This window comes from Neopsephotus bourkii, unplaced genomic scaffold (genome assembly GCF_033783945.1).
Source record: "Neopsephotus bourkii isolate Nb327-2 ecotype Australia unplaced genomic scaffold, CSIRO-AGI_Nbou_v1 NB_719, whole genome shotgun sequence".
In the NCBI taxonomy this organism is placed as follows: domain Eukaryota; kingdom Metazoa; phylum Chordata; class Aves; order Psittaciformes; family Psittacidae; genus Neopsephotus; species Neopsephotus bourkii.
Window position 1 is genome coordinate 2,504,627 of NW_026901218.1, and position 14,483 is coordinate 2,519,109.

General features: G+C 44.2%; 1 protein-coding gene across 9 annotated transcripts in view; it reads right to left on the reverse strand.

Moving 5' to 3' along the window:
• CADPS (calcium dependent secretion activator) overlaps nucleotides 1–14,483 on the reverse strand; it is a 210,509-nt gene that overhangs the window by 69,131 nt on the left and 126,895 nt on the right. For 7 of the 9 annotated variants that reach the window (XM_061354229.1, XM_061354228.1, XM_061354227.1 and 4 more), the window contains exons 13-15: nucleotides 12,082–12,269; nucleotides 1,702–1,803; nucleotides 732–795 (exon numbers count right to left, since the gene is read on the reverse strand). In XM_061354229.1, the coding sequence (XP_061210213.1) occupies nucleotides 732–795; nucleotides 1,702–1,803; nucleotides 12,082–12,269 (354 nt within the window). Of the gene's footprint in view, nucleotides 1–731; nucleotides 796–1,701; nucleotides 1,804–10,864; nucleotides 11,030–12,081; nucleotides 12,270–14,483 lie in introns of all 9 variants that reach the window. The other 2 variants (XM_061354231.1, XM_061354230.1) reach the window with 1 other exon arrangement.

Genomic DNA, 14,483 nt, shown 5'->3' on the forward strand with positions numbered 1-14,483 from the left:
TTGTTTTTCTCCAAGCCCAGCGCACACATCCATTCCTGCTCAAGTGCTGTGTGGCTCTTGGGGTATATGTACAACATGTAGGATCCACTAACAAGGTCACCTTGGCCAGCTCAAGATGTGGGACCTACCCCTGCTGTGTTATTCCCCTTCTGTACCTATACCCTATGGCATGCCCTGAAATCTGTGTTTCCAATTTTTTTTAGGGCATGCCATTAAGACCTATCGTGACTTTCCCAGTACCAGGCAATGTTATGTCATTCTCTGGCTCTGCTGATTGACTTGGTTTTAATCCCGGGGTTGGCCAAACTGAGTGTTAGCAGAGGTGAGAAGGATGCTGGAGCAGCAGGAAGGCTGAAATAGGGATGGGGAGAATAATAGTGAGCAGGTTTCAGACATCTGGGGGAAACAAATCTGCCTTGAGACGGGTATTTCACCAGACAGCAGCCAGGCATTGCTTACAAGGGTCTGTGGCAGAGATGCTTGCCAGCAAGATCCTCCACCCTTACCTATGAGCAGACACAGGCTGTGATGCCTTTAGTGGCCAGGCTACACCTGCTTCTGAGCGGAAGCAGGAGAGAGAACAACCCCACCTAAATCCCACATTTCAACATTAAATATCATTATTCAATACTAGCATTAATTACATGCCCTATGCAAAACCAACAGTTCCTCAAGCTCTAGATGGAAATATACATGAATACAGGCAGTTTTAACCACTCTCTTACGCTTACCCGTTCCAGCAGTGATAAAGTAGCTTTTAGTGCACCTTCTGGACGGCCAAATGGAAAGCAGTACCTAGAAAAAACATGTAATGTTAACATAACTGTATGTGAATAAGCCTTTCCAGAGCTATAAAGATGCTTTCCTGAATATGCCCAAGCAATTTTATAGTCCCTCTGCCTGGAATGAGCAGTCTTTCTACAGGGTAACTTTCCAAAAGGGTTTGATGGTGTGGACAATAAGGCAGCAATAATAATAGTAATTAATAAGCTGATTGTTCTAGCAGCTTATTAAATCTGTGTGGCACCTGGGGAGTTTTTAATTTCCCAGGAGAGAGTTAAATATCATCTTATTGTAAAAGTGAAAAAAATCCCCAACCCAAATCCCCTCTGGCAAGGTACATTTCCTTCCAGCCAGAGACCGTGATGCATCAGGCTGTAGGTGACTGGCTGAACCAGGCACCATCCCAGCGAGTGGCAGCTCCCAGAGGCTCCCATAGGGACTCTGCATGTGAATGCACATCACACGTCTGCGTGCAAATGTGCACAACCTGCCCAACCTGGCTGGTGTGCTGGGGGCAATTCACCCCTTTTTGTGGGAGCAGAATCCATCCCTGCCGAAAGCCCTGCCCATCTGAATACTAGGGAGAAGGGAATATAAACAGGTAGTAACCGAGCAGAGAACAGAGAAATAAGAGGATAAGGGACATTTCTTCTTCTTGTTCAATTTTAGAAAAAATAAAAGCATTACCATGCCTGAGGGAGCAAGACGGTTTGAAATACCCTGTAAAGGCTATATATTTGAAATCACTCTCCATTACAAACATACTACAGTGCAAGCTTCACTGCCCTGCGTAGGTCTGTGTCACTTTTGCAAAATTCACGTATGCATTCAAAACCTGCCTTTTGGCTTTGCTGCTTATAGGAGGGAGCTGGGAGGAAATCAGTCCTCTCGCATTCAGCCTGGGCTCTCTGCCTTTACCTAAAATGCGTGATCTGATTCTCCAGAAGCAAACGGAGCCGCTCCTTGATCTCTTCGAAACGCTCTTTCTCGTCCACGGTCACAGTTCCTATCCCGTCGGGCCTGGAGGAGAAATGCCATGAATGACTCAGACTCCACACCACGCCACCCTGGTAACTCATCCCTGCAGCACATAGCACACTGCCCTTTAGGAAAGGGATGCCACCAAATACGAGACGTGGGACAGAGGATGTGCCACACCAAGACACAGATGGTTGCAGCAGCATCAGTGCTGAGTTATCAAAACCAAACAAATAAATAAATACCTTCTCTCAGAGACATAATCTAGATGTGGATTCCCCCCTCCTTTATTTTTGCTGTGATAGGGAAGTCAGAAAACACAGAATCCCCCCTAAATACATCTATATGACAATGCACTTACTGAAGGATAGAGCCCATTGCTGGCAAAATAGGGACTGAATTTCTGCATAAAAAATCAGCTGCCAATTTAACACAATTCACAGTATAGAAGAATTACTGACAACAGGCATATATACAAACAGAATATGAAATTCTGTACTCCTTCATAACTGCTGAATCACCCCACTATCGTGATTTTCTTGTAGTGAACCATCTCTGATATATGCTGCAATGTGCCTGGAGAGCGACATGCATTTTGTATTTGAAAATGCAATGCCATTTAGGTCATTTAATTTCAATTTATAAAAATTAACATATTGATATGATTCACCAAAGCTTTTCTTGGACTATTTACAACACTCTTGTATTTCGGGAGTGCACAGAGGTGCATTGTGACACACAGGTCCTGCTGGCTTGGGGTATTTCCCATCGTTCACAGAGCACAGTGTGAACCCTGCTGAAGCTCTCTCCCGGGGCTGGATGATGCAGTGGTCCCTGTGCTCTTCCACCCCGTACCTCAGCTGATGCCAACCCATCCGAGAGCCGAAAGCAGCAATCCCCTCCTTCTCCCCCACACCCACATGGAGAAACATGCCACGCAGCAGAGTTCCAGACGAGAGGAGAGCGCGAGTCTAATCCATACACCAAAGGAATCGGCCAGGCAGACATTCAACGGCACCGCTTCCCATTGCCGGCGAGCAAAGTCTACGGATTTGTGTACTCCTTGGGCAACTCTGCTGGCACAGGCACTCTTTAGGTAATGTAAGACATCTTAAAATTGAACAAATGTTCTTACTTAAAGGCCTCCTCCAGTGTTCAGCTTAAGCTGCATAAATCCGCAGTACTGGACTGGTTTGGCTGTACAAAAGACTTGGCAAGGGATTACAAAGCTTCTAATGAACCTCCTGTCAGGGGTTAATTGGTTGGCTTTATTTTCCTCTTAAAGAATCAAAGGCCCTAAACTTTAAGGGAAGGAAAAAAAAAACGTATTAAAAAAAAATTGAAAGCTATAAAATCTGTATAACCACTTCTCCTTGACCCTGCATTTAGTTAGGTCTTGATGTCTTCAATACAAACTCTGGTATTCCAACACAGGTGAATAAAACCATTAAAACCTTCTGGATAGGCAAACTGTACATGATATTTACTGCAGAATTTTAAAGCTAAATATACATTAAATAAAACTTGCAACATGGACACAGAAAAGGACTCGAATACCAGGGGATGTATTTAAATTTAAAGAACATTTCATCAGAAATCTTGACTTGATTGTTTGCCAAATTCAGTTGTGTACTGAAGAAAAAAAAAATAGGAAAAAAAGATTTAGGCTGAAACTTGGATAAAATGTCTCATCTGGGGAACACATTTCATAAACAATTTTGGAAGTATGGATCTGGTCTCATTAGTACCTAATTAGGATTAGTTATTTTGAAGAAATGAGCAAGCCACAAGAAAACCAAATTAGATAGCGAGCAAAAATTAATGTCTGAACATACTTAATATATTTTTACTCCAAAGTTCCATAAAATATTTAATATTCAGGCAGAGATGTTCATGCCTCTTGTGATGCTGTGCACCTCACAGTGCCTGGTTTGCTCCCAAGCAGAAAAGCAGATAAGTCAAGGCAGACACAATAAATGCCATACGTTAAAGAGCAGGGTTGAAGCCCCCATTTGACTTTTGGCACTTGATTCTCCCCCTGTACCCATAGCAGCTCACAGAGTGTCACTAGGTTAATTGTATCAGCACTGACAAATGGGGTAGGAGAAGCTGCCTGCCCTGGCAGTGATTTATTTACGGACTGGAAATGGTCTGAAAGTTATGTTACCCTTTGCTGGGTCAATAACCTCAACTGGAGGGATTTAACGGCAGGATCTGACAGCTTGGGTTGGGGGGCAGCCCTTTTGCATGAATCACAGTTTCTAACTGAATTCAAATGGCTTTGATTTTGCCAGAAATGGTTATTTAGTGCTCACCACATAACAACTGATGGTGGACACCCAAATGGGCTGATGTGACAGCATCAGTTGTGTCCTGGTTGGGCAGTGGTGGCTCTGGAAGTATCACTTTGGAAGCACTGATCCACACAAAGACAAAAAGTGGGCTCTGGAGAGGGAACCTCTGGCCAATGTGGCTCTCACTCAAACCTCAATGCCCCAAGGGGTGCCAGCCCAACAACTGTGGTGCACGTAGACCATGAAGGCTCAATCACCTGGTCTTTGACTTTCTTGGGGCCAGGAGGACATTAAACCCAGTGACCCCAGCCACTATTCCCTCCAAGCAGGGCCTACGACACAGTACAAACTCATGCTGCCCTTGTGTATGATGCTACCGGAAACTTGAGACAATCTACAGGTCAGCTGTAGCCATTTTTGGAGCAGCACGGATGTCTGGAAGGGCCTGCCAACTGAGAGCCATCACCACGGCAAGGACTCCCTTTCTCACCCAGCTGTGGACTATATTGCATCTGACATGATGAGCATCACTTGAATCTACCTTTCAAATTTTCGGCAAACCATTTTCTCACTGTCCTTCACAAAGTTGACATTTTCGGCAGCATGATAGGAAAGATGTCATGTCGGCTGCTTTTCAAGTTGTTGTCACAGTGGTTAGCACCAGTTCTGTCATCTTTGCTTTCCTCACAATCCCCCATCTTGAGCCATGTCACAAATAATAATACTTCCAATGTTTTTGTCAAATTTCAAATACTATAACCCAGCTGCACATCTTTGGATTTACTAGTTATGTTAATCTTTGTTGCTCATCTTCCCAGAAGCTGAAGCATTAGGAACTCATTAATTAGTGACAAATGCAGGATATACATAGAACTGGAAAAACACTACCCAAAGCCTTGCACTTAATTTATTAGCTTGATAATTTCAAAAGCTAATTAAATATTCAAGTCAAATATACTTTGAAAATATAATCTTTTTGAGGGAACATATTTATTTTCCCTTTTGCAAGAACACAAAGGGTAGATAGCTTAGCATCAGTATAATTTAAGATTCACTTCTGTGCTCTAGACAATTCCAGTACATGGCTGATGGAGCTGAAAAAAATCCCCAGGAGAAGCTCAAGTTGCATCAGCTTGCTCTGATGCTTATCGGAAATTTTGTTTTCAGCAAAGGTCTCCAGCTCAACTTTGATATTTGCTATTTGATCTCATGGACAGAAGCACCAACTCCTCCAGTGAGCAGCATTTCTGCAGCAAGGCTAGCTAAAATGCAGCTGCAGAAAATAGATGCTCTCACACGCAACCCATAACCATGACGTTATTACACTGATGGGAAATGGGAGGACAGCAAAAGGGTGGAAAACAAAGTTCTGTATGAACATGGTATATACAGCTGCATGAGGGACAAAATGGGTTTGGGTCTATGAGTTCAGGTCAACAAACACCATGAAAGTCTCCGTCTGCGTGGCGACATAATATCCTCTGATTCTCTATAGCTCCTGCTTACTGAGGTGTATGGCAGAAGCTGTGGGCAGAGAGGGAAGCAGAAGGGCAAAGAAGGCAAGAAAAATAAATAAGGAGATTTTTAATTATAAGTAAACAAGTTTCAGATCACTCCTTCTGCTGCAGATTCACTGTGTTGGCTCTAAACTAGCAAATTCCCACTGTAAATATTTCACATGAAAAGTTTTAAATGCCACTTTCCTAATCCCCCCTTGTTTTCAAGTTTGAAGCCATGAAAACAACGACATCAACAAAGCAGGTGGTGAAATTAAAAAAAGGGTTGCAATTTAAACAGCAAAAAATGATAGTCCTTGTTTAGCTTGGATGGGTTGTGCAAATTCTGGGGTTAATTATAAATTATAATTAGGACCTGTGCTCCTAAGGCCACTGCTTTATTCTACAAGCCCCGCCTCCCCCCATGCCCTTTTCTAATTATACCCGCTGCCCCCAGGGATAGTTATGCTGCTAAAACAAATATATCAAAATGATTTTTTTCTTAACAAAGACTAATATATGAAGCAATAACACATGCATTTGTACGAAATTATAAATCTATAGTAGAGCTCCAGTGGGTTAATCTCTTTGACATAAGCCTGTATGAAACACCATGGCGGCTCATAAATGAAAAGACATATCATCTTTTACACCTTTTATGTTTAACTTGTCTACACTTTTTTTTTTCACTAGGGAAAATATTGCTTACACGTAGCAAACAGATCTTTGCACGCACTGTGAGCCCTGGCATGCAGAGCCAAGGGAAAAAAAACAATGTCAAAAACTGATGCAAATAATTTGATTTTTTAAGTAACAACTCAAATATAAAACACGTGCTGCCTTCAGCTCCCTTGCTGCTTGCCAGGTGCAGCACATATGAGCTATACAGTAAACATCGATGATTAGTGCCTTGGACGGCATGTGTCAGGATAGGCTTTCAAAGGAGCCCTCGCAGGAAGACTCGCCTGCGCGAAGTCCCACCGCTCACACGGGGACTGGCTCTGGGGATGTAGGCAAGATCACAGCTGCCTGCCTGCCGCCTCCTGCATCTCCCCCTAGTAAATTGATCTCAAAGAGCCCACCTGTTTAGACCTCTTGGAAAAAAGAAAGCTTATTCAGCAAAACATCGATTTTCCCCAACTCCCCTTTTTATGGGAGTTCACACAGTGCGGGAAATGTGGGTTGAAAGCCCTTTGTTGAGCCTGGCTCTCCACCCGCTTGAGATGCTGCAGACCAAGGGAGCCATTTCATCCCCCCAACTCCTGCCTTCATGTTGCTTGGGCTCTCCTCCACGCTGCAGCACAGAGCCAAGTCACGGCTCATCGCTTCTCATGTGCGATCTACACCCCTGACGTAGTGTGGCTGAACCGGATGGTTCCTGAGCACTGCCATCCTACACCCATTGTAATGAATCATGTCAGCCGGCCGCACTGAGCTGGTGATCTGCTGGTGGCTGGCAACCCACTTCCCTTCAGCACAGACAGCGGATCCTATCCGACAGACAGCCGTAAAGCATGCTGTGTCACCATGGACTTACCATGGGGCTGGTTGGGACACAGAGCCAGAACCTAACGAAAGGTTACAGCATCATGCCCTGCCAGATTTCAACCTTCCCTACTGCAGCCAGGGCTGTGCATTTGAATGAGATGTGGAAACTAAGCGCAAACTACTGGGGAAGTATAAAAAGATACTGTGACAAAGCATTCATATATTTACTACTTCTAAGGGACCAAAAATGTCCTGTTTTGTTTGGTTTGTTTTTGTTTTTTTTTTTAACTAGCTGTACAGAAATATCTTAGAATCATATGACAGAATAGTTTTGGTTGGAAGGGACCTTAAAGATCATCTAGTTCCAACCCCCAAATCTTGTTTTTATGTGAAACAGACAGATAGATAATTAGTATACAATGGAAAAAATTACATATCTGCTACACAGACTTTTCAATTCCTCAGGGTTTATGACAATAAGATTATTTCTGCTGGCTTCGAGTAGTAAAAATCTAATGGTAATGCTAACTAATGAAAGAGCTACTTCTTAAAAACAAGTCTGATGCTGTAAAATACAGCTTGAGCAAGTCATTAATGTACCAAATTAATTAGAATTATAGAATGGTTTGGGTTGGAAGGGACTTTTAAGATCATCCAATTCCAACCCCCTGCCATGGGCAGGGATACCTTCCACTAGCCCAGGTTGCTCAAAGCCCCATAATTAGACAGCCACTAATTATTAATTAGTAGAGGGTGTTGTAGCTGCTTGGACCTTGGGTAAATAGTCAGTGAGCAACTTGCAGAAAACGCTGGTGTTCAATCATTACTAGACTGAAAGAGATTCAGTCTGTCACTCTGATTTTGCTAAGTTCAATGTCTGCTAATATTTAGCATCCACATGAACAATATTTTAGCCTTATTTTTAAAATTATGATTAAAAAGCACAGAAAGAATCTTTTTTTGTGCCAAATTTAAAATTTAAAAATGAAGTTATAATACACCTAAGTCAAAAAAAGGCACAAGTGAAACCAAAGTCACTCCTGAAATCCACTTCTTAGAAAGGGGCAGCAATCACTGCTCAAGGTTTGGCACTAATTTGGGCATGGGAAAGCTGAGCTAAACTTTCTGCTCCACACTGCAGACAGGGAAGCAGCGAGGCTCCTCTAACACATCACTTCCCTGCATGGCAAACACTGCTGGCAGTACTGTCATAGATAGCCCTCCAATGCGAGGTCAGCAACAAACACAAAAACAAGGCAGGGAAAAATCTCTGTGGTCACATAAAACCTTCATAATTCTCCCCGGTCACATAAAGCCTTCAGAATTCTCCCCCAAATCACAATGTCTTCTCAAAACCACCCCTGCTTCTTGCCTTTGCTAGTTTTTTGGAGGACTATCGATGAAGGAAAGCAACAGCCTCAGTACTGTAGTGGTGGTACCAAACGCAGATATCAGTAATCACTCAGCGTGTGTTGGGTGTATGAGTAACACTATGCCTTTCTTAACTGCTACATAGGTAAGCACATCGAAAATCACATCATCTTCCATAATGGCAGGACTTTCAAAAGCCACTCAGTGTTACCTGGTACGCAAAACACTGTTATCAATTTGCTAGTGAACACAACAGTGAAAAAGCCTCAAGTTCCTTCAACTTAGGGAAGAGCAAGCACATGGGTAACAGTAAATCATGCAATATTCAACAGTTTTTGCCTCTTGCTGGTCCCTGCCTTCCTGACAGCCTGCACCTTACCTATTTAGGTGTCTGCAGGAGGTGAAACTTACAACAAGCAATTTACAATTAACTCCATTTTTACTTGGAAAAGGATGACATTAACAGAAAAATTATGCTTTTGAGAGATGATGTCAGGCTTTCAGGGGTCTGAATAAGCTCCATGAGCCCAAAGGGGGGAGGGGGAGAGACCAAACCCTGACATATAAAGCAACAGGGTTCCAAAGAGTCCCCAGAATCCCTTTTGACCATTTCACCTGATGCAGTCACAGGGTCAGCTACAAGCTCGGAGGTGCATTTCCACCAGCATCCATTCTACTCCTGTCCCATGCGGCTGAGGCAGGAGCTGGACAGACTTGGAGGCATCATCCCCATGCTGACGCCTGTCATCCTGTCAGCCTTGACCTTCAGGCTGTCCTCAGCATCCGCACCGCAGCCCGCCTGCACTTCCCCGCTGACTGCGAGCGACTGTTGTCTCGCTGCCTGACCTTATGCAAACACGATACAAACAGACAGCCCACCTCAGCTCCATCACTGTCTGCTGCTAATACAGGAGACTGATAGCCACATGAAATTATCTCCCTCCTCGACCTTCATTACTGGGTGGCATATTCTGACTGACAGCCAACCTCATTCTGGGGAAAGCTAAACCACCCGTTTGGGGTTTTTGGGCTGTCTAAAAGTGAAGGAACTTCCTTTTCTAAAGAAAATCAACACTTCCTCAGTTTTGAAATAAAAAGAAGACTTTGATAAACAGAGAAAATGTCTTGTAACTTGAATCTTTCCCAGACCTCTGTGCATACCAACAACAACGCAATGCATAGATGCTTTGCTGGAGGATGGGCAGGGGTGCTCTCACCTCAACAAAGTTTGCAAGGGAAGTTTTCAGCTCTTCCAAGAGCTATGTGTTTCCTGGGAAAAGCATGGCTAGACCTAAGGCAACAAGCAATGTATGGACACAGCAGGTGGGAGAAAGGGATGTAGCTAAAGTGAACCCTGCTCTACACACGTTGCAATTGCCAGTAAGGACTGCATGGGTAAATATTGGCTTTCTGTTGGTCTCTGCCAGCCAGCTCGCGAATGCATGATGCATGTGTCCTAAACAGCTTTCTGAACAGAAATCGTGACTCTCCCGCTCAGATACTCAGACTTCTTACAGTAGACACGAAAGATACGGCGTTGTGTTTTCTCTGTAGTCCATTTTCATGACCTCCAGATAGCAGAAGACAGAAAACACACACTGCAGTCTCTACCAAACTCCTGGGCGTTATACAGAGTCTGCCCTAGGTGAGAAGGCACAACACCACATCCTTGCAGATCCAGCACAGAGCTCCCTGCGATCCCCAGCAATAGCAGGGACCAGGAAGGAATATGAACCTTCAGCTTTCTGATGTGAAGTCAATCATTCGCCACAGACAGCTAAGGCATAGCAAAACACCTCATTCGTCTCTCAGAATATCTTTAATGAGTTACTCGAACAGCTCACCCGAGGCCAAGCTGCCCAGCAGTCTCCCAGCACAGTGCATCAGCACAGGCGCACGACTGGGGTCCAAACACCAAATGGGTTTTAAAGCAAGACATTTTCCTGAGCCCACAGTTTTCCAGTCCCATAGGAAAGGAACAGTGAGGTAACACTTTAGCTCATACTGTCAGATACCTCCTGATACCAACCCTGACGAAAAGAAGCTCCAGCTCTGGGTGTGCTGGGCCCTGTGAAGAGGTACAAGGGGTAGCAGTAACCGGCATCCAACCTCCTCTCTGCTATGGGCCACATGGGCTTTGAATCATGTCCTGTCTCCACAACAGGCTCCTGCTGGGTTGAGCCCTGCGATGGAAGAGGAGCAATGGGGGCAGCCAGTTTCATCCAACCGGTCCCATCACATGCTGCATGAGCCATCACTTAAACACACATCTAAAACTCAAGGCCCTGACCCCTATGGGACTCGGGTGCCCAAATGCCATCCAGCGCCGAGGAGAGTGCATGACCTGAATGTTGGTGCCACAACACAGGGACACCAACTGCCCAGTGTGCTCAGTGACGGAGGAGCCCCGTGCCCTCTACAACACACTTCTGTGCACTGCCCGCTTTCACTTACCTTTTCGGCTCTGGATTCGGCTGGGATTTGGAATCTTTCCTTTTTTTGGACTCCTTTTTGGAATCCTTTTTTGTCTCCGCTTCAGCAGCAGAGGCATGAGACACTTTGCCCCCCTCGCCGTCTGCACTTGGCTGTGACCCACCAAGTAATTCTGCCATGTGTTGGCTTGGGGGAGTGATTGAAACACGGGGGGCAAGGCCAGCAGCAAAAGTGAGAGAAACAAGAAGAAAACATGAAAAAACTCAAAAGAAACCAAAAGGAAACTAAACTGAAACAACTGAAATCAAAGAACAATTGGCAAAGAAGGAACAAACAGGCAAAAGAAAGTAAGAACTAAAAAAGAAACTAAGGAAGCAAAAACTCGGTTTCCATGACAAGATGTATGAAAGTAACTGCAAAAGCAAGCAGCAGCCTCGCAATGTGAAACCTGGGCAATGTGTGTCATAATTCAGGATGGTATTTACCAGAGGGTTTATGAAAACATGTAATTATTTTATAACATTCCTTTCTTCGGCAGCATATGCAGGATAGATAGTGATATCTCAAAATGTATAATACAACTTAACAGGAAAACAGCAGAATAAGAAGCTGCAATAGATGCTACAGCTGTCAACAAAGCAAATAGAAAAGGAAAAAGCACAGCTCCAGTTCCTTCCATCAAAGGTTTGTCACATTCGAGAGAAAGGAATGAAACTGAAATTGCTTTGCAACAGAGCAAGATAAAACCTTCAGTTATGTCTAAGCAATTGCCAAACTGACGTCACACACACTTTAAATGAGACACGGGTGCCCCAAGGGCTTAAAGCCCTTCTGAACACTGAAGTTTGATACTGCTGAAAATTTCACTGCTGCAACTTGTCAGATCTTCTCGCACAGCAATTAAATCAGCACAGTGTATCATTTACTTCTATTTATTCAACCCGTGGCAGTCACAAGTACTTCAACTCTATTGTGTCCAGAACTGCATCTAGCAGGTGCCTGCGTAAGGAAGTTAAAACCCCTCATTTCTGGAATCCTCCACGTGCATTTTTATTGCTTACATTAAACATGCAATGAAACAAACAAACAAACCGACTATGCCACTAGAAGTGCTGCTGCCAAACATCCACGGTGAAAACAAATTGGGGACTGACTGTTGTGCATTATCCAAGGAAACCTATATTTGACAGAGTCATCCCTTGCTGGCAGGGAGCTGCTAGCCAAGAAGAATTCCTTACCTGTTGCCATGAACATGTGATGCACAAAAGGCAAAGCTGTAGTGAAGTAAGGTGGGGTCAATCATAGCTCCGTTTTCTGCGCGCTCTAGCAAATCTCTGAGGTAGCAGAGATGTCTGTGACAGCCTCTCACTCCATTACGTGCACAATACTCATCTAGCACAAAGACCTGGCCAGGACTAAACCAGCCCTGTTTAGAAATAAAGAGACTTGATTTTAAATATAAGTTATTAAATGCAAAGGCTATCAGATTTGGAGGTGTAGTGGTCAACTGTTCTAATAAAGGAAATAGAAACCTAAGGCTACATTAAGGAAAAAGGAGAGAGGTCACTTAAACAATACAGTCAGTACATCATCACCCAATCACAGCATAAACTCAGAGCAACTATTAACAGAAACATATTATGCTACCATTAAAGGGAATTGCCATTTAAAATGCTGGAAAGTTAAGACAGTTCATATCAGTACCTAGCAAAAAAATAAAGGGAAAAAAAGCTTACACCTTTAAGAGATGACAAAGGTTTGGTTATTTAAACAGTGCAAAACAGTAGTCTCATTTCAGGGATGGGATTGTACATTTGTCCAGGAACAAGAAGAGTGATCTGTGGGAGCGCATGGAGGATTACACTGAACAATGGCTTCTCTTGCATCTGGCAGGTAAAGATGTCCTGCAGACAGAGGAAGGCAGCTCCACAGTATCAGAGAGGGACACTTCCCACCGTCCCTACTGCACACCACTGGTGACATGCTCCACCATTGCCCACCTCCTCCGCATCGAAGCAAGGGGAAGCTCTGCTCACGGGCAGGGTTTCTTTACACATCCATAAACCTCAGACTATTTCTGTGTCAGTCCTGAGGGCCTGGTGACACACGGTTTGTGATGCAATGTCCAGGCTCCTGAGGAGGATGCCCTTTCTGAAGAGGGGATGGCTCTGATGAACATCCCGGGACAGCTGAAGCGGAGTGTGCCTCTGCCTTCAGGAAAGGCGCTAGTGAGAACAAGAATAATCTTGTAGATCGCGTTTCAAAATGCTGCAAAACCATCAATATTTACATGGGAATTTGGGTGCTAAACAATTGCTAAGACGCAGCTCTGGAATGCATCAAGCTGCAAAATCTTTCATCGTTTAATTGAAAAGTTCCTGCAGCGGGCGGGAGAGTAGTTGAGGCAGAGCACTGCCCCTATAGGCAACTTCTTTGCCACCCCATCTGTTACCCCAAATGCTACATCTTAGAAACAACACTGCTGTGAAAGATTAAAATATATTTTCTACCACTCAGATGACACCAAATCTTTTCTAGATGCCAAAATAGCTGCTTTGAAAAGAGTTGAAGAAATATCAATTAAGAGCTCAAAGACATAGAGAAGGATTTGCTCATCCTTATTGGGCCAACTCCAAAACAGATTGAGAAAAGAATTAAAATAATGAGGGGAAAATGATAGATATAGGGAGTAGCTACAGTGCTGGGATCACTAGAAGTGCACGTTTCAAAATGAGACACAGAACAATGCAGATGGGATGGCACTCTGGAAGGCTATTTTTTTGGGAGGGTATATTTGCCTCCACTGCTTTTAACGGCATTTTTGTTTGCTTTTTTTGGTTGGTGGAATTATGCTTGACTCCAGATTTCTTTTCATTGCCTGTTTGTTACATCCTTGGACTGTCTCTTCACCTTGCCTCTCTTCACACAAACCTTTGGCGATCAGGCTTGGTAAAAACAGAAATGCCGTGATTGCTCTACAATAGAAAGATGTGTGTATTTGGTTACAGGGGTAAAAATGCATTTGAAATTGTTATATTCACCTAATACATACAAAGGACTCAGTCCTCCCTAAGGGGGTGAAATCTTGGCCTTACTGAGGTCAGCGGAAAGGCTGGCACTAACTTCACTACAGGGAGGAGGAAGCAGGAAGCAGCGATCTGGAGCACCCCACAATGCTCCTCTGCATTGGGATTTGAAGTGCTGGTCCTCAGACAGACAGAAGGGATGGGGACAAACACTCAAGATTGCTGCCATGGCTAAGTGAGGGGAAGTGTGAGCAGAAGCTCAGAGGTTCAGTGATGAGCCTCATACCTCGTTAGAGCACAGGCAAGCAGACTGTGGGTGCAGAGATCCAGAGCTCAGGAAGACCAGGTGGTTGTCTTTTGCATGGCAAAGGTAGGAAATATAAAACCTGCTGCTGAATGGGGCTCCAAAGGAGCAGTAAATGCTGCTTCCCACAGCCCAGAAAAAAACCCTAAGGTTTGATGAAAGGCGATATTCAGACAAATCCCACAGATCTTCAGGCAGATCCTGGCTCTTGATTAAGATTTGCCTGGCGCAACCAGCTGACAACCAGCCAGTCTGGCAAACGCAGCTGATAGTGATAACACACCGGGTGTCTCTCCCCAGAGCAGCTAAG